The 23,002-nt window shown below is 42.9% G+C and overlaps 1 protein-coding gene across 2 annotated transcripts in view; it reads right to left on the bottom strand.

The window, feature by feature from the left end:
• HNF1B (HNF1 homeobox B) overlaps positions 1–23,002 on the bottom strand; it is a 134,525-nt gene that overhangs the window by 77,963 nt on the left and 33,560 nt on the right. For both annotated transcript variants that reach the window (XM_070735279.1, XM_070735280.1), the window contains exon 2: positions 5,438–5,637. In XM_070735279.1, coding sequence (XP_070591380.1) covers positions 5,438–5,637 — 200 coding nt within the window. The remainder of the gene's footprint in view (positions 1–5,437; positions 5,638–23,002) is intronic.

Here is a 23,002-nt window from a genome sequence, read left to right as displayed (position 1 = left end):
AGCTTTTTCCTTCCTTAAACCCTTCCTTCCTTCCTTCCATCCTTCTTTCCTTTCTTCCTCTTTCTCTCCTTCCCTCTTCTATTCCTTCCCTTCCCTCCCTTCCCTTCCTAATTCTCCTTCCCCCTCTCTTCCATTTCCTCCCCTCCTTTTCCTTTACTCCTTGTACTCTTTCTCCTTCCTTCCTTCTTTCCTTCCTTATTTATTTATTGATTTGATTTGATTTGATTTGTATGCCGCCCCTCTCCATAGACTTGGGGCTCCCTCCCTCCCTCCCTTCCTTCCTCTTTCCCTCCTTCCCTCTTCCATTCCCTCCCCTCCCTTTACTTTACTTTACTCCTTGTACTCTTTCTCCTTCCTTCCTTCCTTCCCTCCTTCCTTCCCTCCTTCCTTCCCTCCTTCCTTTCCTTCCTTCCTCTTTCCCTCCTTCCGTCTTCCATTCCCTTCCTTTTTCTCCTTCCCCATCTTTTTCATTCCCTCCTCTCTCTTTACTTTAGTTTATTCCTTGTACTCTTTCTCCTTCCTTCCTTCCTTCCTTCCTTCCTTCCTTCCTTCCCTCTTCCCTCCCGTCCCTTTCCTTTACTCCTTGTACTCTTTCTCTTTCCTTCCTTTCTTCCTCCCTCCCTCCCACCCTCTCTCCCACCCTCTCTCCTTCCTTCCTTCCTTCTGCCTGGCTACTCCTACCAACTCTTCTCCTCCCCTCCCCAACTGACCTAAGAACACCTCAGCGATTGGATAGAAAAGCTTCTTTGGGACCAGAAAATTGCACCAGTGGGCAAAGCTGGTGTTTCTAATTTCACCTTTTCTACTACTGATAATGACCAAGACGCTGCTTTACCAAAGAATTGAGGTGGGAGGCGGAGAGTTGATACGTGCAGCCCTACCTCCAACTCATCCATCAAAGCAGTGATAATTAGAGTAGGCAACACCTTGTAGTATCTCACACTCCGCTTAAATCCCACACCATGGAAAAATAAAAAGTCAACAAGTTTATCTTTGGATGTGCAAGACTGTGGGCAGCTGACTGGATCACTTTGTCCTAACCGCATTGTTCCCCAAGGAGACCTGGCTACAGTTGACACAATAGTCCATTCAAGTTTATCCTGTAATTGAGAGACAAATTTCTAAGGAGAAGGAAATCTCCTTCTTTCAACTGCTCTTCAAAGTAAAAAAGAAAAAGGGGAAAGGATCGAGAGAAAACGACGCCTTCCAAAGATAATTTCTACGTTTTGGTTGCCATGAAATAAAAAGGAACTGAGAGGAGGGCAAGAAGCAATGGGTGGAAACTAAATAAGGAGAGAAGTAACTTAGGCATGGCTAGTTTAATGAAAAGAAGGACCAGGGGAGAACGAAGCAGTGGAAGTGATGTGCTGGTGCCTGGAGGCTGTTGGGGTCTGGATGGGTGTCAACAGGATAAGACGGAGTGGCTGTGGGTTCTGCCTCCCAGGGACAATTCCATCTGTCCTTTTATAACCCTGGGGGGGGGGGAATTATTGACCCGCTCAGAGAGGGTCCGCAACTTGGGCGTCCTCCTCGATCCACAGCTCACATTAGAGAAACATCTTTCAGCTGTGGCGAGGGGGGCGTTTGCCCAGGTTTGCCTGGTGCACCAGTTGCGGCCTTATCTGGACCGGGAGTCACTGCTCACAGTCACTCATGCCCTCATCACCTCGAGGTTCGACTACTGTAATGCTCTCTACATGGGGCTACCTTTTAAAAGTGTTCGGAAACTTCAGATCGTGCAGAATGCGGCTGCGAGAGCCATCGTATGCCCATGTTACATCAACACTCCGCAGTCTGCATTGGTTGTCGATCAGTTTCCGGTCACAATTCAAAGTGTTGGTTATGACCTATAAAGCCCTTCATGGCATCAGACCAGAATATCTCCAGGACCGCCTTCTGCCACACGAATCCCAGCGACCGGTTAGATCCCACAGAGTTGGCCTTCTCTGGGTCCCATTGACTAAACAATGTCGTTTGGCGGGACCCAGGGGAAGAGCCTTCTCTGTGGTGGCCCTGACCCTCTGGAACCAGATCCCCCTGGAGATTAGAACTGCCCCCACCCTCCTTGCCTTTCGTAAACTCCTTAAAACCCACCTCTGCCGTCAGGCATGGGGAAACTGAGACATATCTCCCTCAGGCCTATACAGTTTATGCATGGTATGTTTGTGTGTATGTTTGATTTTAATAATGGGTTTTTTAGTGTTTTTAAATTATTAGATATATCGTACATTGTTTTATTGTTGCCATGAGCCGCCCCGAGTCTACGGAGAGGGGCGGCATACAAATCTAATAAATAAATAAATAAAATGATAGCAGTATCCCAATATCTCAGGGGTTGACACAGAGAAGAGGGAGTCAAGCTATTCTCCATAGCACCTAAGGATAGAACAAGAAGCAACGGGTGGAAATTAATTAATTTCTAGTGCAGTAATTGCTATTGCTGCCCTAGAAAGGGTGCAGAGAAGAGCAACAAAGATGATAATTAGGGGACTGGAGGCTAAAACATATGAAGAACGGCTGCAGGAATTGGCTTTGTCTACTTCAGAGGTTTAAGACTGACTTCAACTTTCAGAATTCTCTGGCCAGAGAATTCTGGGAGTTGAAGTCCACAAATCTTAAAGTTGCCAAGTTTGGGGGACCCCGGGATAATGAAAAGAAGGACTAGGGATAACATGAGAGCAGTGTTCCAATATTTGAGGGAGTCAAGCTATTGTCCCAAGCACCTGAGGGTAGAACAAGAAGCAATGGATAGAAACTAATGAAAAAGATGAGCAATTAAGGATAAATTTCCTGATAGTTAGATCAATTAATCCGTGGAACAGCTTGCCACCAGAAGTTGTGAATGCTCCAATACTGGAAGTTTTTAAGAAGATGTCACAAATATCTTTAATACACAAACTTAATAAATATAACCAAAACTAAGTTGTCAAAATATATACGCCTGCTATCTAGCAGGTACTACCCCCCCTCCCCTACCTCATCTAAAACTTCTACTATATCATCTATCTCTTAACACGTATATCAAACCACTACTTTATCCTTAAATTAACATATTTCATAGATATGAGATTAAGCAATTATGAATATTGAATAGAATATACAACAATTTATATATGTTATTATGTAAAAAGATCTCTTGTTTTGCACCCCTCTTATCCTTTTTGTATTCCCATTCCCCTTCCCCATTCTTAATAAATTAATAAAGTATATTTAAAAAAAGAAGAAGATGTTGGATGGCCATCTGTCTGAAACGGTGTAGAGTTTCCCGCCTGAGCAGAGGGTTGGACTAGAAGTCCTCCAAGATCCCTTCCAATTCTGTTATTCTATTCTAAGTTGCAATAATTGACTCAGTTTTTTGTACAGGTAGGCCTCGACTTACAACAGTTCATTAAGTGACTGCTTCAAGTTACAACAACCCTGAAAAACCTCACTTATGTTCTGCCAGGCTCTATGGTATGCATCTCCCGAAAATTCAAGGGTACAAATTTCAGATACACACACACACACTTGAAAGTTCAAAAACAATGTTCTTTATCACAAAAATTCAAAAGAAACAAAGCACCCTTTTCGTATTGCAAAGAGCACTCGAACCCAAAACAACCTGGTAGTCTGTACAATCCCCTTAATCAGTCTTTAAGTACTTAGCTAGCAGCTGTGAAGGGACGTTGCTTCTGATCTTTGAGAAAATATTATTTGACTGAAAGAGTAGTAGATGCTTGGAACAAACTTCCAGCAGACGTGGTTGGTAGATCCACAGGAACTGAATTGAAACATGCCTGGGATAAACATATATCCATCCTAAGATAAAATCCAGGAAATAGTATAAGGGCAGACTAGATGGACCATGAGGTCTTTTTCTGCCGTCAATCTTCTACCTTTCTATGTCCTCGTCTTATGACAGTTCACTTAGCGACCATTCAAAGTCCCGCAGAACGGGACGTATGACCGTTTCTGAGAAGCATCCCCATGCTCATGTGATCAAAATGCATAGGCTTGGCAAGTGACTCATACTTATGATCACTGCTGTGTGTCCCAGGATCACTTGAATCCCTTTTGAGGCTGCCTGACAAGCAAAGCCCATGGGGAAGCCAGACTCACTTAACGACCGGGTTACTCACTTATCAACTGCAGGGATTCATTTAACAACGGTGGCAAAAATATAATAAACAGATAAAACAAATACACTACTTTAAATACTTAATTCTCACCAATTACCACCCACTATTTGCAAGAAATATAAAAATTCATTACAGATGTGTAATCTTACAATCCAAAGATAAACAATAAATACAGAATAATAATCTTACATTACCAAATACACAAATGGTTAATTAATTTAAAGGCTGTGTAAAATAAGATAGTCAACAGTAGAGTTGACACTGTCTTTTTCATTTTCTTTTTTTTCTCTTTTCTTTTTCCCTCTCACTGCTTTTCTTCTTTCTCCTTTTCCCCTATCCTCTCGTGTTCACTTTCCCTTTTTGTGATATTTGATTTTGTTATTGTATTGGATATGATTTTCTTTTTCTCTTTTGTTTCTCTTGTTATTACCTCCGGAACCGCCTGCTACTGCACGAATCCCAGCGACCGATAAGATCCCACAGAGTTGGCCTTCTCCGGGTCCCGTCGACTAAACAATGTCGTTGGGCGGGACCCAGGGGAAGAGCCTTCTCTGCGGCGGCCCCGGCCCTCTCGAAACAACTCCCCGCCCGGGAGATTAGAACTGCCCCCACCCTCCCTGTCTTTCGTAAACTACTCAAGACTCATTTATACCGCCAGGCGTGGGGGAGTTGAGATAGCTCTTCCCCCTAGGCCATTACAAGTTATGCATGGTATGTTTGTGTGTATGTTTGGTTTTATAATAGGGGTTTTTAGTTGTTTTTTTAATTATTGGATTGTACATGTTGTGTTTATTATTGTTGTTAGCCGCCCCGAGTCTACGGAGAGGGGCGGCATACAAATCCAATAAATTATTATTATTATTATGATTAAAACTAATAAAGATATTAGAGTGCCTTCCGTCCCCTGTCCTATTGCTCTCCTATATCTCCTATACCTTTCTTCTATTCCTATATCTCTTCTTCTATTCTTTCATTGATATGTTCTATTCCTATATCTTCTTTTCTATTCTTTCATAGATATATTTTACTATGAGTATCTCCTCTATAACCTTCATCATGTATTTTACTCTGTGTGTGTGTGTGTGTGTGTATGTGTATGTATATATATATATATATACCCACTAAAACTCTCATTGTGTATTGGACAAAATAAAGAAAGAAAGAAAATAAAGAAATAAAAGTCACACAATGGGGCAAAACTCATTTAACCAATGTCTTGCTTAATGGCAGAAATTTTGGGGCTCAGTCGTGGCCGTCCCTCGGGAGAAACTTGTTACAACACATTCACCCACAACCTCTCCATCCCTCTTGTTACTTACGCCGTAGGATCTCTCTCTGTTTCCGGACATACCACGTATAGAGCGCCGCCCGCTTCTGCGTTTTCATCGGGGTGCCCTTGTTGAGATGTTGAGAAAGGTGCGACTGATTCAGGCCTGTGACGTCCACCACCTCCCTTTGCGGGATGTTGTGTTGTTGCATGTAACCCTTGATCATCTTTGCGGCTCGCCAAGGGTCTTCACTGAAAGACAGGAAAAGATTCCAGTTAGTGTTGAGTCAACGGGAGATGCGGGAGAAACATTCAGGTTAACAGAGGAAGAAGGGAGCGTGTAGGTTCGTGACAATAATAATAATAATAATAATAATAATAATAATAATAATAATGCAAAAAGATCGAACAGACTGACTACAAGCATAGACATGATGCTGTGGCACAGATGATCCACTGGAACTTGTGCCGGAACTACCATTTACCAGTGGCAAAGAACTGGTGGGATCATAAGCCTGAAAAAGTGGTCGAAAATGAGCAAGCAAAACTACTGGGGACTTCCGACTTCAGACTGACCGAATTCTGAAGCATAACACACCAGACATCCTGATTGTGGAGAAAAAGAAAGTATGGATCATCGACATCGCAATCCCAGGGGACAGCAGAATTGAGGAGAAGCAGCTAGAGAAATTAGTGAAATACGAAGATCTAAAAATCGAGCTGCAACGACTCTGGCATAAGCCAGTGAAAGTGGTCCCAGTGGTACTTGTTGGCACGCCGGGCGCAGTGCCAAAGGATCTCAGCGGACATTTTAAAACCATCGGAATTGACAAAATCTCCATCTGTCAATTGCAAAAGGCCGCTTTACTGGGATCGGCAAACATAATTCGCTGCTACATCATGCAGTCCTAGGTGCTTGGGAAGCGCCCGACTGGTGATGAAATACGAAATCCAGCATAGTGATCTCCTTGATAGAGGTCAACTGTGTTGTATTGACATAATAATAATAATTTAAAAAATATGAAGATCTAAAAATCGAGCTGCAACAACTCTGGCATAAGCCAGTGAAAGTGGTCCCAGTGATCCTTGGCACGCCGGGCGCAGTGCCAAAGGATCTCAGCGGACATTTGAAAACCATCGGAATTGACAAAATCTCCATCTGTCAGTTGCAAAAGGCCGCTTTACTGGGATCGGCAAACATAATTCGCCGCTACATCACGCAGTCCTAGGTGCTCGGGAAGCGCCCGACTGGTGATGAAATACGAAATCCAGCATAGAGATCTCACTTGCTATGTTTTATTGCCAATGATGATGATGATGGAAGGACTATTTGAAGGAGAGCAAAGAGTCAACTTTGATAGAGGTCAACAATAGGAAGCTTTTCAAGGTGAAGCAAACCAAGGACCACTACAAAAAAACTGTAACTCAATGTCTTATGGACAGCTGGAGGAACAAAGCATTGCATGGCCAGTTCTTGGAGAAGATTGAAGGCAAAGTGGATAAAGAGAAGACCTGATCATGGCTTACAAGTGGAACACTCAAAAAGGAGATAGAAGGACTAATACTGCCTGCACAAGAACAGGCCATTATAATGAATGCTATCAAAGCCAGAATTGAAAAATCAACAGACAATCCGAAGTGCAGACTCTGTAAGGAAACATATGAAACGGTCGATCACATACTCAGCTGCTGCAAAAAGATCGCACAGACTGACTGCAAGCATAGACACGATGCTGTGGCACAGATGATCCACTGGAACCTGTGCTAGAAGTGCCATATACCAGCGGCAAAGAACTGGTGGGATCATAAGCCCGAAAAAGTGGTCGAAAATGAGCAAGCAAAATTACTATGGGACTTCCATCCTAGGTGCTTGGGAAGCGCCTGGCTGGTGATGAAATACGAAATCCAGCATAGTGATCTCGTTTGCTGTGTTGTATTGATTATTATTGTTGTTGTTGTTGTTGTTGTTATTAAAACAACAAGAAAAACTTAGCCAATATCATGATTAAAATCGAACTACAATGACTCTGGCATAAACCAGTACAGTTGGCCCCGGTAGTAATCGGCACACTGGGTGCTGTGCCAAAAGACCTCAGTCAGCATTTGAAAACAACAAACATTGACAAAATCACAATCTGTCAGTTGCAAAAGGCCACCGTACTTGGATCTGCGCGCATCATACAAAAATACATCACACAGTCCTAGATGCTTGGGAAGTGTTCGATTGTGATACAGTGATCCCCCGAGTTTCGCGATCTCGATCTTTGCGAAACGCTATATCGTGATTTTTCCCACCCAATGACGTCACTCCCTTCCTTTCTCATCTTTCTTTCTCTCTCTCTTTCTCTATCTTGCTTCTTCCTCTCTCACACTCTCTTCCTCCCTCTCTCATCTCTTTCTTTCCTTCTCTCTCTTTCTCTATCTCTCCCCCTCTTGCTCTCGAGCGGCAAGCGAGCAGCCGGGCGGGCGGGTGAACGGGCAAGCGGAGCGGCCGGGCGGGCGGGTGAACGGGCAAGCGAGCAGCCGGGCGGGTGGGTGAACGGGCAAGCGGCAAGCGATCTTGGGGTTTTCCCTTTGCCTGGGCGGCGGGAAGACCCAGGGAAGGTTCCTTCGGCCGCCCAACAGCTGATCTGCTCCGCAGTGCGGCAGCGAGGAGCCGAAGATGGGGTTTCCCCGTTGCCTGAGATAATCTGGTCCAGTGCAATGAAGGGCAGAATAGAAACAACAACAACAGAGTTGGAGGGGATCTTGGAGGTCTTCTAGTCCAACCCCCTTCTTAAGCAGGAAACTCTACACTACTTCAGACAAATGGTTATCCAACATCTTCTTAAAAATTTCCAGTGTTGGAGCATTCACAACTTCTGGAGGCAAGCTGTTCCACTGATTAATTGTTCTGAGACTTGAAGTCCACAAAGTCTTCAAATTGCCAAGGTTGGGGACCCCTGCTCTAATGTAACCTCTGTTCAGGGCAGGAGACCAATTGTGGCCCAATTTTCTTTTTCTGTGACCCACAACTTCAGCAGACAAGCTGATTCATTGTTCTTAGAGTCAGGAAATTCCACCTTAGTTTCAGATTGGATCTCTCTTTAACTAAGTTTCCGTCCATTGCCACTTGTCTTGCCTGCAGCTGCTTTGGAGAATAAAATCAGCACTTAAAAGTTATGAGGGCCTTGGACAAATTGGCTTACAACCTGTACTTGCGCTTAAACCTCCCACACACACATACACACCCCACAATCATGTGATTGCAATTCTGAGAATTGGCAGCCCTTTCCCATTTTATGACTGCTTGTAGTATCCTGTGGTCACATGGTTGCAATTTGCAACCTGTTTTTTCCCCCTCTCCTGGTTACCAGCAAAAAGCCTCCATGCAGGAAGCTAGATTTGCCTAACAACTGTGTTATTTGCCTAACCATCATGATATAAATTGTAGTAAAATCAGGTCCGACTGCATGCAATCACTTATGACAAAAATTATAATCCCTGTTGTAGAACATTATCTCCATGGTGGAAGTTCATGGACAAAATCTATGTATGCCTAAATTTACTAAAGCTGCTAATCCACCAAATCTATATCACTTAAATCTATTTAAATCCACGAAGATCTAGATCTATAATGGTACTACTAGATCTAGCTCTGTTAATAATTGCTAAGAATTGATACCAACTTGTTGAATTAGAATCAGAACAGTTGTAAGAGACTTTGGGGGTCCTCTAGAGGGGAAAGGGGAGGGGAAGGCAGGAAGAAGGAAAGGAAGGGAGAGGGGAGAGGGGAAAGGAAAGGAACGGAAGAAGGGAAGGGAGAGAAAGGGAAGAGAAAGGGGAGAGGGGAGAGAGGAAAGGAAAGAAGGAAGGAGGAGAGGAGAAAGGAAAGGAAAGGAAGAAGGGAAGGGAGGGAAAGGGGAGAGGAGAAAGGAAAGGAATGGAAGAAGGGAAGGGAGAGAAAGGGAAGAGAAAGGGAAGAGGGGAGAGAGGAAAGGAAAGAAGGAAGGAGGAGAGGAGAAAGGAACGGAACAGAAGAAGGGAAGGGAGAGAAAGGGAAGAGAAAGGGGAGAGGGGAGAGAGGAAAGGAAAGAAAGAAAGGGAGGAGAGGAAAAAGGAAAGGAAAGGAAGAAGGGAAGGGAGGGAAAGGGGAGAGGAGAAAGGAAAGGAAAGGAAGAAGGGAAGGGAGAGAAAGGGAAGAGAAAGGGGGGAGGGGAGAGAGGAAAGGAAAGAAGGAAAGGGAGGAGAGGAGAAAGGAAAGGAAGAAGGGAAGGGAGGGAAAGAGAAGGAAGAAGGGAGGGAAAGGGAGGGGGAGGGGAGAGAAGAAAGGGAAGGAAAGAAGGAAAGGGAGGAGAGAAAAAGAATGGGAAGGGAAAATATCACACCTATATCAACACTAACAAGCAAAAATAGAATTTTATATTTGCAGCTTTTACTGAAATACCTTAAAGTGAAAGTCAGAGGCAAACATCCGCCTCCACCTCTGAGCAGGTAGACTAGAGCCCAGGTGGGCATGCTGTATCCAGAGGCCTCCTGTGAGTCCCCATCCATCCCTTTCACCATTCCTGAAGCCTCCCCATTTTTTTCTCCCCCCCCCCCCCCTTTTGGCTTGGTGAGGCGCTTGGATCAAGAGCCCAAAAGGATGTTATAAGCCATGGAGATGCCATGCTTAAGGTTGTCACTTCACACCTCCATTTCTCTGTCTCTCAAAGAACCCCAAACTTTGGCCCTGCTTCCTCCGTGATTGTCACAATTTCTGTGATTCATACTATTACTAAACATCCAAAATATGCTATTTAATTCTATGTATATATGCCATATGTGTATGTACATATTACACACAGGCACACAAAAATATACATTATCTACTTTATTTATTTATTTATTTATTGGATTTATATGCCACCCCTCTCCAAAAACTCGGGGCGGCTAACAGCAATAATAAAACAGTGTACAATAATAATCCAATACTAAAAACGAATTAAAAACCCCTTAATATAAAAAAAACCAAACATACATACAAACATACCATGCATAAAACTGTAAAGGCCTAGGGGGAAAAGGAATCTTAATTCCCCCATGCCTGGTGGCAGAGGTGGGTTTTAAGTAGCTTACGAAAGGCAAGGAGGGTGGGGGCGATTCTAATCTCTGGGGGGATTAGAATTGCCAGGGGCCGCCACAGAGAAGGCTCTTCCCCTGGGTCCTGCCAAGCGGCATTGTTTAGTTGACTTTATATAAACTGTATGCGTATATACACACATGCACGCACAGCTCTTCTAAAATTAGCCCAGAGGGGGGGGAAAGAAAAAAAATCATTTTTTTCCCACTGGTTCTACATACCGTACCCTTAGGAGCCCATCACTGCTATGGACCTACCTATCAATCAATCGATTGCTCGATCTATCATCTATCTACATCTAATCTCTCTATCTCCCAAATTTTCGAAGCATTGTTCTTAGTGAAGTAAGAGGCAGCAATTCTTCGCTATTTACTCCCAATATCTATCTTGCTATTGCCGTATAAGAATTAACTCAATTATCCCCGGGATCATTTGATCACCTCCCACCCCTCCCTCTCTTGAAAACAAGCAAATAAAATCTCTTGCCACAATGATGTATTAGTCACCGATAGAGACACGACATTCTTGTGTTGCTCCTGTGGCCATCTATTCCCATGTCTTTCCCTCGCTGTGTGTATAGTGAGGGAGATGGGAAGAAATGACCGACCAGGTCACCTCTGGGCATAAAACCAAGGTCAACATCTCCAGGGGGCCAGTGTGAAGGGTGGGCAGCTGCCTGGACGGAGAAGAATGCAGTGGTGTAGCAAAAATGGAGCTCCACCCCAGAGCACCCAATTTGCACTGAAAGATGTTGAAAGAAAATGCAGGGCCTCCTGCATAAGCCACGGCCACAGTGTGGTAGTAAGAATTTTGGTAGCCCTTCACTGCCAATGCAGACACAAAAAAAAAAATTAAATGTTTGTCTTTCTTGCATACAGGTAGTCCTCAATTGACAATGTTTCATTTAGTGACCATTCAAAATTACGGCTGAAAGTGGCTTAGGATAAGGAGGGCGCAGCGGTAGCAAAAATTGAGCTGCGCATGCAACTTTGCTTATGCTGCAAATATGCGTGTGCGTCCCAGCGAGATTTTGTTTCTGTGCATGAGCAGGAAGCAAAATCCTGCAAGGGGATGCACCTGTGTGCAAGATTTCTGCAAAAAAATTTGCGCAGAAGCAAAAAATGTGCCGAAATCTCTCTCGCACATGCAAAAAAATTGCCAAAATTTTGCAAGGGGATGCACACGCGTGCAAGATTTCAATTTGCCAAAATCTCTCTTGCACGCGCGTCCTGTCACGAGATTTTGCTGCATGCGCAGAAGCAAAATCTCGCTGGGGCGCATGCCCGCGGTAGATACAAAGCTGTGCACGCAGCGCACTAATAACAGCAGAATAAGGAACCCACCTATTCTTGGGACCATTTTTCACAATTACGACCGTTGCTGGTCACATAATCAAAATTCAGGCACCTCACAATCGGCTCATATTTATGATGGTGGCAACGTCCCAGGGTCATGTCATATTCCTTTTATTTATTTATTTATTTGACTTCTATGACACCCACTCCTGAAGGACTCAGGGCGGCTTGCAACGTAATAACTATACAAAAAGATACAGCAAAGTCAAATATTTTTTCCCATAACATGCATGTATCTAAGAAAAAAGAAATTAGTTTCTGTCTTATGCCATCAGGTTCTGACCAGTGCCACAGCAGGGATGTCCAACCCTGGCAACTTTAAGACTTGTGGACTTCAATTCCTAGAATCCCCGGGAAGGAAGGAAGGAAGGAAGGAAGGAAGGAAGGAAGGAAGGAAGGAAGGAAGGAAGGAAGGAGAAGGGAGAGAGGGAGGGACGGAAGGGAAGGAAGGAAGGAAGAAGAGAGAGAGAGAGAAGAGAGAAATAAGCTCTAAAAAACCAACACCAATAAAAACCCATTTATATAAAAACCAATCAAATCTTATGCACGCACTCATAAAATAAAATTTGGCCATGAAAGATGGACAATTTATGGCCCCCAGGCCTGCTGGCAAAGCCTGGTCTTTGTGGCCTTGCCGTCTTCAGACCAGCGTAGTCAATTGGGGGAGCTAAATTCACTTAACAACTATGTTATTAAATTAACAGCCACCACAATTCACTTAACACCAAGGTCATAAAACAGATAAAGGAAAACAACCTAAGTACTTTTTGTTTCCATATGAAGACCGCTTCTGAACTTCATGCTTGATATGGAAAAGAATGAAATTCTGGCTTTCGGTTTTACAGATTCGTACTATTATGGAAAAACAGAAAGTTGTGATTTGATGTGAATGCCTTGTTTTAATGTAGCAAAGAGAATTGAAGAGTCCCATGGGATTGGGTGGCATATAAATTAAAAATTAAATTAAAAAATTAAATTAAATTAAATTAAATTAAATTAAATTAAATTAAATTAAATTAAATTAAATTAAATTAAATTAAATTAAATTAAATTAAATTAAATTAAATTAAATTAAATTAAATTAAATTAAATTAAATTAAATTAAATTAAATTAAATTAAATTAAATTAAATTAAATTAAATTAAATTAAATTAAATTAAATTAAATTAAATTAAATTAAATTAAATTAAATTAAATTAAATTAAATTAAATTAAATTAAATTAAATTAAATTAAATTAAATTAAAGCTTCTTTTTTATCTTTCCTCACTTCTCTTCCCTCTTTCCCTTTCCACCATCCCCACTGTTCTTCTATTTACTTTAGTATTTTGTGTTTTACAATACTTTATAATAATAATAATAATAATAATAATAATAATAATAATAATTTATTAGATTTGTATGCCGCCCCTCTCCGATAAATAAACTCAATAAAAAAATTTATAACTCAATAAAAAATGTTTACAGGAAGGAAGGTCATAAAACAGGGCAAAACTCACTGGGGTCAGTTGTGGTCGTAAGTCGAGGACTCCTTGTACTCAGGATCCTGGATCAAAGTTAGATGTTTGCTGAGTCACTGAAACATGTGCTTGCTTGCTTGCTTGCACAAAACAGACAAGCGTTTGTTCAAAAATGTCCCTTTAGTTTGGACGTTTACCTGATCCCCTCTTCCCCTGTCCATTTAACCATCCTCAGCACCTGAGTGGGTAAATAAAACTCGGTAACATCCTGCAAGAAGTATGCCAAGAATTTATTCCCTTGGATTATAAAACCCTGTTCTCCAGTGAAAACAAACAATCTAATCTGTGTCTCTCTGTACACACACAAAGGCCCCACACGGCTGCCCCCTTCACCTGCCTGCTCTCCCCATCCCATTTTTCCCATAAGGTGCATGTGGTGCATGTATCTAAGAAAAAAGAAAACAGCTTCTGTCTTATGCCATCAGGTTCTGACCAGTGCCACAGCAGGGAAGTCCAGCCCTGGCAACTTTAAGACTTGTGGACTTCAGCTCCCAGAATCCCCGGGAAGGAAGGGAGGGAGGGAGGGAGGAAGGAAGGAAGAGGGAGGGAGGGAAAAAGAAAGAGAGAGAGACAGAGAGAAAGAAAGAAAGGAAGGAAGGAGGGAAGGAAGGAAGAAGAGAGAGAGAGAAGAGGGAGAAAGAAAGGGAGGGAGGGACAAAAGGAAGGAAGGAATGAGAAAAAAAGAAAAGGGAAGGAAGGAAGGAAAGAAATAGGGAGGGGAGGGAAAGAAAGAGAGAAAGAGAAAGAAGGAAAGAAAGAAAGAAAGAAAAAGGGAGGGAGGGGAAGGAAGGAAGGAAGGAAAGAAAGAAATAGGGAGGGGAGGGAAAGAAAGAGAGAAAGAGAAAGAAGGAAAGAAAGAAAGAAAGAAAGAAAAAGGGAGGGAGGGAGGGAGGAAGGAAGAGGGAGGGAAAGGAAGGAAGGAGGAGGAGGGAGGGAGAAGGAAGGAAGGAGGGAGGGAGGGAGAAGGAAGGAAGATATTTCCCCCCTATGCAATAGTCTTTCAATGGAACTTCAAATGATCTGTGAAGACAGAACATGCAATTCCTGTATAGTCTCTTACTATGGAATTAACTTCCAAGCAGACATATGGAAAATAAAATTAATCCCAGTGCCAGCAATATGCCAAATAAGCCATTTAATTAATGAAGATCGATATCTTCTGATTTGGACAGTTTTCCTCTGAGTAATAGTTAAGGAACTATTTCTGAACCTCCCAGAGCCATTGGGCGGTAATGAAATTAAATTAACTGATAACTATAGCCTCTTAACGATACCTGACTAATTGCTTTGAAGACAAAAGGCTGTCCCAGACAGTTTGATTCTATATGTACAGGTACCAGAAATCCTTGACCTACAACAGTTCATTTAGTGACTGTTTGAAGTTACAATGGCACTGAAAATACTGACTAATGGACTTTTCTCACACTTATGACCAGAGATTGGTTCATGCCTGTTTGGAGCAGGGAATTTCACCCCGCTTACCAAACAGGCAGCGACTGCCAGCTGGACATGCCCCCCCAACCAGCTTGTTGGCGCCATACGGGCCGCCATCTTATTTTTATGCTTCTGTGCATGCACAAAATCGGGGTTTTAGCACTGCACATCTGCAAAATCTGGGTTATTAGCACTGCACATCTGCAAAATCTGGGTTATTAGCACTGCACATACGCCAAATCTGGGGGTTTTGCACCACACATGTGCAAAAAGCTGGGTGTTTAGCACTACACAGGTGCAAAAGCCAGGTGTTTAGGACTGTGCATGTGCAAACTCTGGGCTATTAGCACTGCATATGTGCAAACTCTGGGCTATTAGCACTGCACATGTGCAAAAGCCGGGGTTCTAGCCCTGCACAGTTGCAAAATCTGGATTATTGGCACTGCACATGTGCAAAATCTGGATTATTGGCACTGCACACATGCAAAACCTGGGGTTTCAGCACTGCACATGTGCATGCCGCCTCACCGGGTGTGAAGAAGCAAGCCAGCAGCGAAGTAAGCCAGAACCCACCTCTGTGTGTGCCCATTGCATGGTCACATGATCACAATTCAAATGCTTGGCAACTGACTCATCCTTATGACGGTTGCAGTGTCCCGGGGTCATGCAATCCCCTTTTTGCAAACTTCTGACAAGCAAAGTCAATGAGGAAGGCAGATTCACTCAACAGCCATGTCCCTGACTTAACAACTGCAGTGATTCACTTAACAACCGGGGTAAGAAAGGTTGAAAAATGTAACGACGGAAATTTTGGGCTGAATCACAGCGGTAAGTCAAGGACTCTTTGTATTCTCGAATAACCATTGTTAAATATGCATTGAAGCAATGTAAATAAGTTGAATGTGTATTAAGCGTTCTGATTGGTTGAAACATTGACAGTTGGGTTTAGGCAGGAAAGTAAATGTATATAAGGAGCGTTCTGACACTGTTACAGTCAGTCGCATTCTAAGCTGAAGTCACTTTCCAAAAAGAGCTTTCTCCTGCTGAACCAAATAAAGAATTTTAAAGAACCGACTGCCTCAGTCTTCTTCACTGGCGACGAAGAACGGTCGAACCTATGATCCTCCACCATGGACAGCCTGCCTGTTGGACGAGCTCCCGACCCCTTCGACCCAGAAAAGTCCACTTCCTTGAAGCTGCGGGAATGAAAGATGCTGACAGCAACAGAAAAAGAGCCATTTTTCTCAATTATTGCGGCTCCAAAGTCTACGACCTAGCCCAGACACTGACAGACCCACTGCCGGCGAAGTTCAGTGTTCCCTCTAATTTTTTGGGGGGTGGGCGGAAAAGTATAGTGTCTGAGCGGCAGTCCCTTCGGGACTGGGCGGCACAGAAATAATAAATAAATAAACAAACAAACAAACAAACAAATAAAAAACCCACCCTGTTTTGCCTCAGAGAATTTCAAAATAAAATACTGTACTGTGTGTCTATAACAGTGAGCTCATAATAGGGCAACTCTATCAATATCAAAATGCCACTTAAATAGTTGAGCTAGTTTCAAACTAGATTTTGATTTTCTTTCTCTCTTCCTTACTCCCATTCTTTTTCTTTCTCTTTTCCTTCCTCTCTTTTTTCTATCTGTTTCTCTCTCTTCCTCTCTTCCTCTCTCTCTCCTTCCCTCTCACTCTTTCCCTCCCGGCTTCTGGGCAGGTTTGGAAAACTCTGAGTTGATGATGATTTTTAAGTGAGCGATTGCTCACTGCTCAGCTTAGAGGGAACTATGCGGCGAACTCCTTGACATGGGACACCTTGACGTCCAAACTCGCCTCCCATTTCAAGCCCACCAAACCGGCCATCGTATACCGGCACCAGTTCTCCCGAATGAGTCAGATCGACGGAGAATCGATCAACCAGTACGCGACCTGCCTTCGCACCGTCATGTCAAAATGCAAGTTTGACAATCCTGAAGCCCGGCTAATCGATGCCTTAATCTTCGGCATGAAGAATGCGGCCGTACAGAACAAACATCACTTACAAGCCTCTGGTGCAGGCAGTGGGTACATTTTACACCAATGATTCCATGACTCTTAAATATAATTCTTTGAAAACATGTTCCAATGAGGGACAGTACTAGGAAACAGGAACAACAATATTGGGATAGCCCAGTCAATCGTGGATGGGGTTTTTTTCAAAATAAATACAAGCATGGCCTTGTACTCCTGGTTGAAACTGTTCCACCCAGACTGTTTTTTATTGCAATGTTTATGCTGAATGGCACAAGAAATAGCTTCTGGATTTAGAGTGGCAGAAAAAGGAATGTTTTTCCCACAGAGTTGGCCTTCTCCGGGTCCCGTCGACTAAACAATGTCGTCTGGCGGGTCCCAGGGGAAGAGCCTTCTCTGTGGTGGCCCCGACTCTCTGGAACTAGCTCCCCCCGGAGATTAGAACTGCCCCCACCCTCCTTGCCTTCCATAAACTCCTTAAAACTCACCTCTGCCGTCAGGCATGGGGGAATTGAGGCATTCAATTCAAGCGGTAGAAGTGATGTGCCGGTGCCTGGAGGCTGTTGGGGCCTGGATGGGTGTCAACAGACTCAAGCTCAACCCGGATAAGACGGAGTGGCTGTGGGTTTTGCCTCCCAAGGACAATCCCATCTGTCCGTCCATTACCCTGGGGGGGGAATTTTTGACCCCGTCAGAGAGGGTCCGCAACTTGGGCGTCCTCCTCGATCCACAGCTCACATTAGAGAACCATCTTTCAGCTGTGGCGAGGGGGACGTTTGCCCAGGTTCGCCTGGTGCACCAGTTGCGGCCCTATCTGGACCGGAACTCATTGCTCACAGTCACTCATGCCCTCATCACCTCGAGGTTCGACTACTGCAATGCTCTCTACATGGGGCTACCTTTGAAAAGTGTTCAGAAACTTCAGATCGTGCAGAATGCAGCTGCGAGAGCAATCATGGGCTTCTCTAAGTGTGCCCATGTTTCACCATCACTCCGCAGTCTGCACTGGCTGCCGATCAGTTTCCGGTCACAATTCAAAGTGTTGGTTATGACCTTTAAAGCCCTTCATGGCATCAGACCAGAATATCTCCGAGACCACCTTCTGCCGCACGAATCCCAGCGACCGATTAGGTCCCACAGAGTGGGTCTTCTCCGGGTCCCGTCAACTAAACAATGTCGGTTGGCGGGCCCCAGGGGGAGAGCCTTCTCTGTGGTGGCACCGACTCTCTGGAACCAACTCCCCCCGGAGATCAGAACTGCCCCTACTCTTCCTGCCTTCCGTAAACTCCTCAAAACCCACCTCTGCCGTCAGGCATGGGGAAACTAAACATCTCCCCCTGGGCACATTGAATTTATACATGGTATGCTTCTGTGTGTGTATGTTAGTATATGGGGTTTTTCAAATTTTTAAATATTTTAATTAATTGGATTATGTATTGAATTGTTTTTCACTTGTTGTGAGCTGCCCCGAGTCTTCGGAGAGGGGCGGCATACAAATCCAAATAATAAATAAATAAATAAATAAATTCCCCCCTCCCCCGGGCCTATGCAATTTATGTATGGTATGTCTGTGTGTATGTCTGGTTTAATAATGGGGTTTTTAAATGTTTTTTTAAATTTATTAGTTTTGTTGTGAATTGTTCTATTGTATGTTGTGAGCCGCACCGAGTCTACGGAGAGGGGCGGCATACAAACCAAACCAAACCAAACCAAACCAAACCAAACCAAACCAAACCAAACCAAACCAAACCAAATCAAATCAAATCAAATCAAATCAAATCAAATCAAATAATAAATGTGAATTTAGAAGTAGAAAACAGATTCTAGGCCAGGGGTGTCAAACCCCAGTTCTTGGGGTACTTAGATCTGGCCAGTGATGGACTGCCAAGTTTTTTACAGCCACACTATGCCCGCGGCTTGTTTTGTGGGTGTGGCTTGATGATCATGTGACCAGGTAGGAGTGGCTTACTGGCCATGTGACCAGGTGGGAGTGGCTTGACAATTAGGTGCCGGGGCTGCTTAAAGGTCATGTGACTGGGTGGGAGTTGCTTACCAACCAAGATAAGTTTTCAAATAGGTGCTTGGACTCTTTTTCAGTCGATTGTGTCACATTATTTGAATAGCCCCAAAAAGGACGAATGACAGGCAGCATCATTTGTTGAGGAGCACAGTAATATGTTAAGGTTTTGTCCTGAACCCACAAGGTTCAGTATGATAACAGATTAGGCAAGTAGCTCAATTTTCTTTAATTGCTATCAAAGTTCATTTCTAGATAATGATTCCGAGTCTACGGAAAGGGGCGGCATACAAATCTAATAAATAAATAAAATAAATCTAATAATAAATAAATTAAAATGATTAAAGCGTTTATGGGTAAAAACATACTATTTAATTATTTTCCTATTTTAAAAGTAATTAAGGATCATACAAGGCACTAGAGAAGGAAGGGCAATAAAAAACCTATTAAGTATTCAATAAATAGTGCATAAACTTACTACCTCCACTGCACTATTGGATCTGGCCCGCGGTGCAGCCATGAATACAGCGAAGGATTGGCCCACAGTGCTTCTGCCAGCGAAAATGGGATCCCCCGAGCTCTCTTTTAACTGGCAGAGGGTTGCAGGAGCCTATGGCAGCCAAAAATGGTGTTCGGGAGCCTGTTTTCACTGGCAGACTGCTCAAGCGCCCCTTGCAGGAGTAATGATGAGCGGGCTATGCCCCCCCGGCCGCCCCCTCCCCTCCTCGAGGTCAAACACAAGTCCTCAATGAAATTGAGTTTGACACCCCTATTCTAGGCAGTTTTGTCTTACATACCTGGAGCCAAGCTGGAATACAACCAAGCCTTTTATCTTCCTGCCAATCTATTTTAAGAAACTTTTTTTTTTTTGGGCTATTCTTCTGAGCCACACCTGAGAAGTCTGGGTAGGCTATTAATAATAGTAGACAAATAAATAATAGACAAGGGGTGGACAAATAAGGGGTTTGCCTGAAGTCTTACAATTCGCCCAGTCTCGAGATTCAGATAAAATGTTAAATTCAAACCAACTCACAACTGGCTGTGCTGATTCAACATGCTAAAAATCTCCTTCGCCCGTCCCACCAGCAGTTAACACACCAACCATGTTGGTCATAACCCTTAAAGCCCTACATGGCATGGGACCAGATTACCTCCGGAACCGCCTGCTACCGCACGAATCCCAGCGACCGATAAGGTCCCACAGAGTTGGCCTTCTCCGTGTCTTGTCGACTAAACAATGTCGTTTGGCGGGCCCCAGGGGAAGAGCCTTCTCTGTGGCGGCCCCGGCCCTCTGGAACCAACTCCCCCCGGAGATCAGAACTGCCCCCACCCTCCCTATCTTTCGTAAACTACTCAAGACTCACTTATGCTGCCAGGCATGGGGGAGTTGAGATATTCCTTCCCCCTAGGCCATTACAAGTTATGCATGGTATGTTTGTGTGTATGTCTGGTTTATAATAAGGGTTTTTAGTTGTTTTATTAATTGGATTGTTACATTTTTTTTTTATCATTGCTGTTAGCCGCCCCAAGTCTACGGAGAGGGGGGGCATACAAATCCAATAAATAAATAAATAAAATAAATAAACCATGTTTAAGTACAGGTAGTTCTCGACTTACCAATATAATTTTTTTAAATTTTCTCCAACATGAAATAAAAACGATACATAGTTTCAAATACAATATCAATTGCTTATTATCAAACATATTCAGATTTTTTTTTCTTATATTCATTCAATGCAGGCTCTTGTATCTCTTTCTTTCTCTAAAGGTCTCTACAAACTTATAATGTCCTATATATTCTTGGATCTCTTAGAAAATACCTTTTCTCCATCCAATATTAAAACATTACAGCAACCTATACATTAATTAGTGCTCATAAATTTCATACCTTAATTTAATCTTACATATCTATAAATCTGGTTATTCCAATAAATAATTATTTTAGTTTATATTATATAACTGAATAGATATATAATATAAACTTACTCATCTACGTACGATGAACCACGGAGGCCAAAATTCCCACTCCTAAGCAAGACAGCCACTAAATGAGCTTTGTCCCATTTTATTGTTAAATTACTGTGGTTGTTAAGTGAATCTGGCTTCAGATGATCACATGACCCCGGGACACTGCAACCATCATAAATATGGCCGAGCCCCTTAGCAGGACCCAGGGGAAGAGCCTTCTCTGTGGCGGCTCCGACCCTCTGGAATCAGCTCCCTCCAGAGATTAGAACTGCCCCCACCCATCTTGCCTTTCGTAAACTCCTTAAAACCCACCTCTGCCATCAAGCGTGGGGCAACTGAAACATCTCCCCCTGCCTATGTAGTTTTTTGTGGTATGATGACTGTATGTATATTTTTATATATTGGGGTTTCTTGTTTTTTAGACTTTTTAAATGTATTATTGTTATTTTAGATTCCAACTATTAGATTTGTTATTATATATAGTTTTTATCATTGCTGTAAGCCGCCCCGAGTCTACGGAGAGGGGCAGCATACAAATCTAATTATTATTATTATTAATAATAATAATAATAATAATAATAATAATAATAATAATAATTTTGATCGCATGACCTTGGTCATAAATATGAAAAATAGTCCTTTGTCACATTTTCAGTGCTGTTATAGCTTCAAAAAGTCTGTTCTAATGTTCAATAATAAAGTAAAATTATCGTATTGGGCTGTGTTACTTGTCTGCTTTGCCTGGTAAGGCTAAAATCAATCAGTAGCGAGGAATTATGTGGATGCTAATTTATTTTTTTTATTTTTTTTTATTTTTTTATTTATTAGATTTGTATGCCGCCCCTCTCCGCAGACTCGGGGCGGCATACTAATCCTGTTGTATGTTTTTTTCCCCAAGAGTGGAATGCTGTAAAGATTATTTGCTAATTAGTTCAGAAAGCTGTGCCTCAATGTTATAGGTAAAACACATCCAATATCTTTAATATCGTTAATAGATTAGACTTATCCTATCAGGCAAACTTCAAAGGACAAGTATAAACTGGGCTTCCCCCATTTCTCTGCCAGTGTACTCAGTCATATAGTGCAGAGATCTCCAACCTTGGCAACTTTATGAAGTGTGGACTTCAAATCCCAGAATTCCTCAGCCAAGGTTGGAGGACCTCTGATACAGGGTACTTGAATGGACTGCCTATATAGGGTGGACATGGAGGAAGAGGAGAGGAGAGGAGAGTTGGAAAGGACCTTGGAGGTCTTCTAGTCCAGTGTTTCCCAACCTTGGCAACTTGAAGAAATTTGGACTTCAACTCCCAGAATTCCCCAGCCAGCATTCGCTGGCTGTGGAATTCTGGGAGTTGAAGTCCAAATTTCTTCAAGTTGCCAAGGTTGGAAAACACTGTTCTAGTCCAACCCCCGGCTTAAGGCACGAAACCCTGCACCACTTCAGATAGATGGTTACTTGTTTATTTATTTTTATTTATTTATTTATTTTGTCTAATACACAATGAGGGTTTTAGTGGGTATACAGTATATCTATATACACATAGTAAAATACATGATGGTTATAGGGGAGATACTCATAGTAAAATATATCTAAGAAAGAATAGAAAAGAAGATATAGGAATAGAACATATCAATGAAAGAATAGAAGAAGAGATATAGGAATAGAGGAAAGGTATAGGAGATACAGGAGAGCAATAGGACAGGGGACGGAAGGCACTCTAGTGCACTTGTACTCGCCTCTTACTGACCTCTTAGGAATCTGGATAGGTCAACCGTAGATAATCTAAGGGTAAAGTGTTGGGGGTTTGGGGATGACACTATGGAGTCCGGTAATGAGTTCCACGCTTCGACAACTCGGTTACTGAAGTCATATTTTTTAGTCAAGTTTGGAGCGGTTAATATTAAGTTTAAATCTGTTGTGTGCTCTTGTGTTGTTGTGGTTGAAGCTGAAGTAGTCGCTGACAGGCAGGACATTGCAGCATATGATCTTGTGGGCAATACTTAGATCTTGTTTATCCAACATCTCCTTAAAAACGTCCAGTGTTGGAGCCTTCACAACTTCTGGAGGCAAGCTGTTCCACGGATTATTTGTCCTAACTGTTAGGTAGGGTGAACTGAAGAGGCAGGCAGAAATGGCTTCAAAACAGCAGCTCTTTATGTGGTAACTATTTACAATCCAGCAAAGACTCCGTCTGACAGCCAGCCCTTTTATAGGGA

The sequence above is a fragment of the Erythrolamprus reginae genome, chromosome 1 (genome assembly GCF_031021105.1).
Source record: "Erythrolamprus reginae isolate rEryReg1 chromosome 1, rEryReg1.hap1, whole genome shotgun sequence".
Lineage (NCBI taxonomy): Eukaryota > Metazoa > Chordata > Lepidosauria > Squamata > Dipsadidae > Erythrolamprus > Erythrolamprus reginae.
This window is presented reverse-complemented; position numbering and strand designations above follow the sequence as displayed.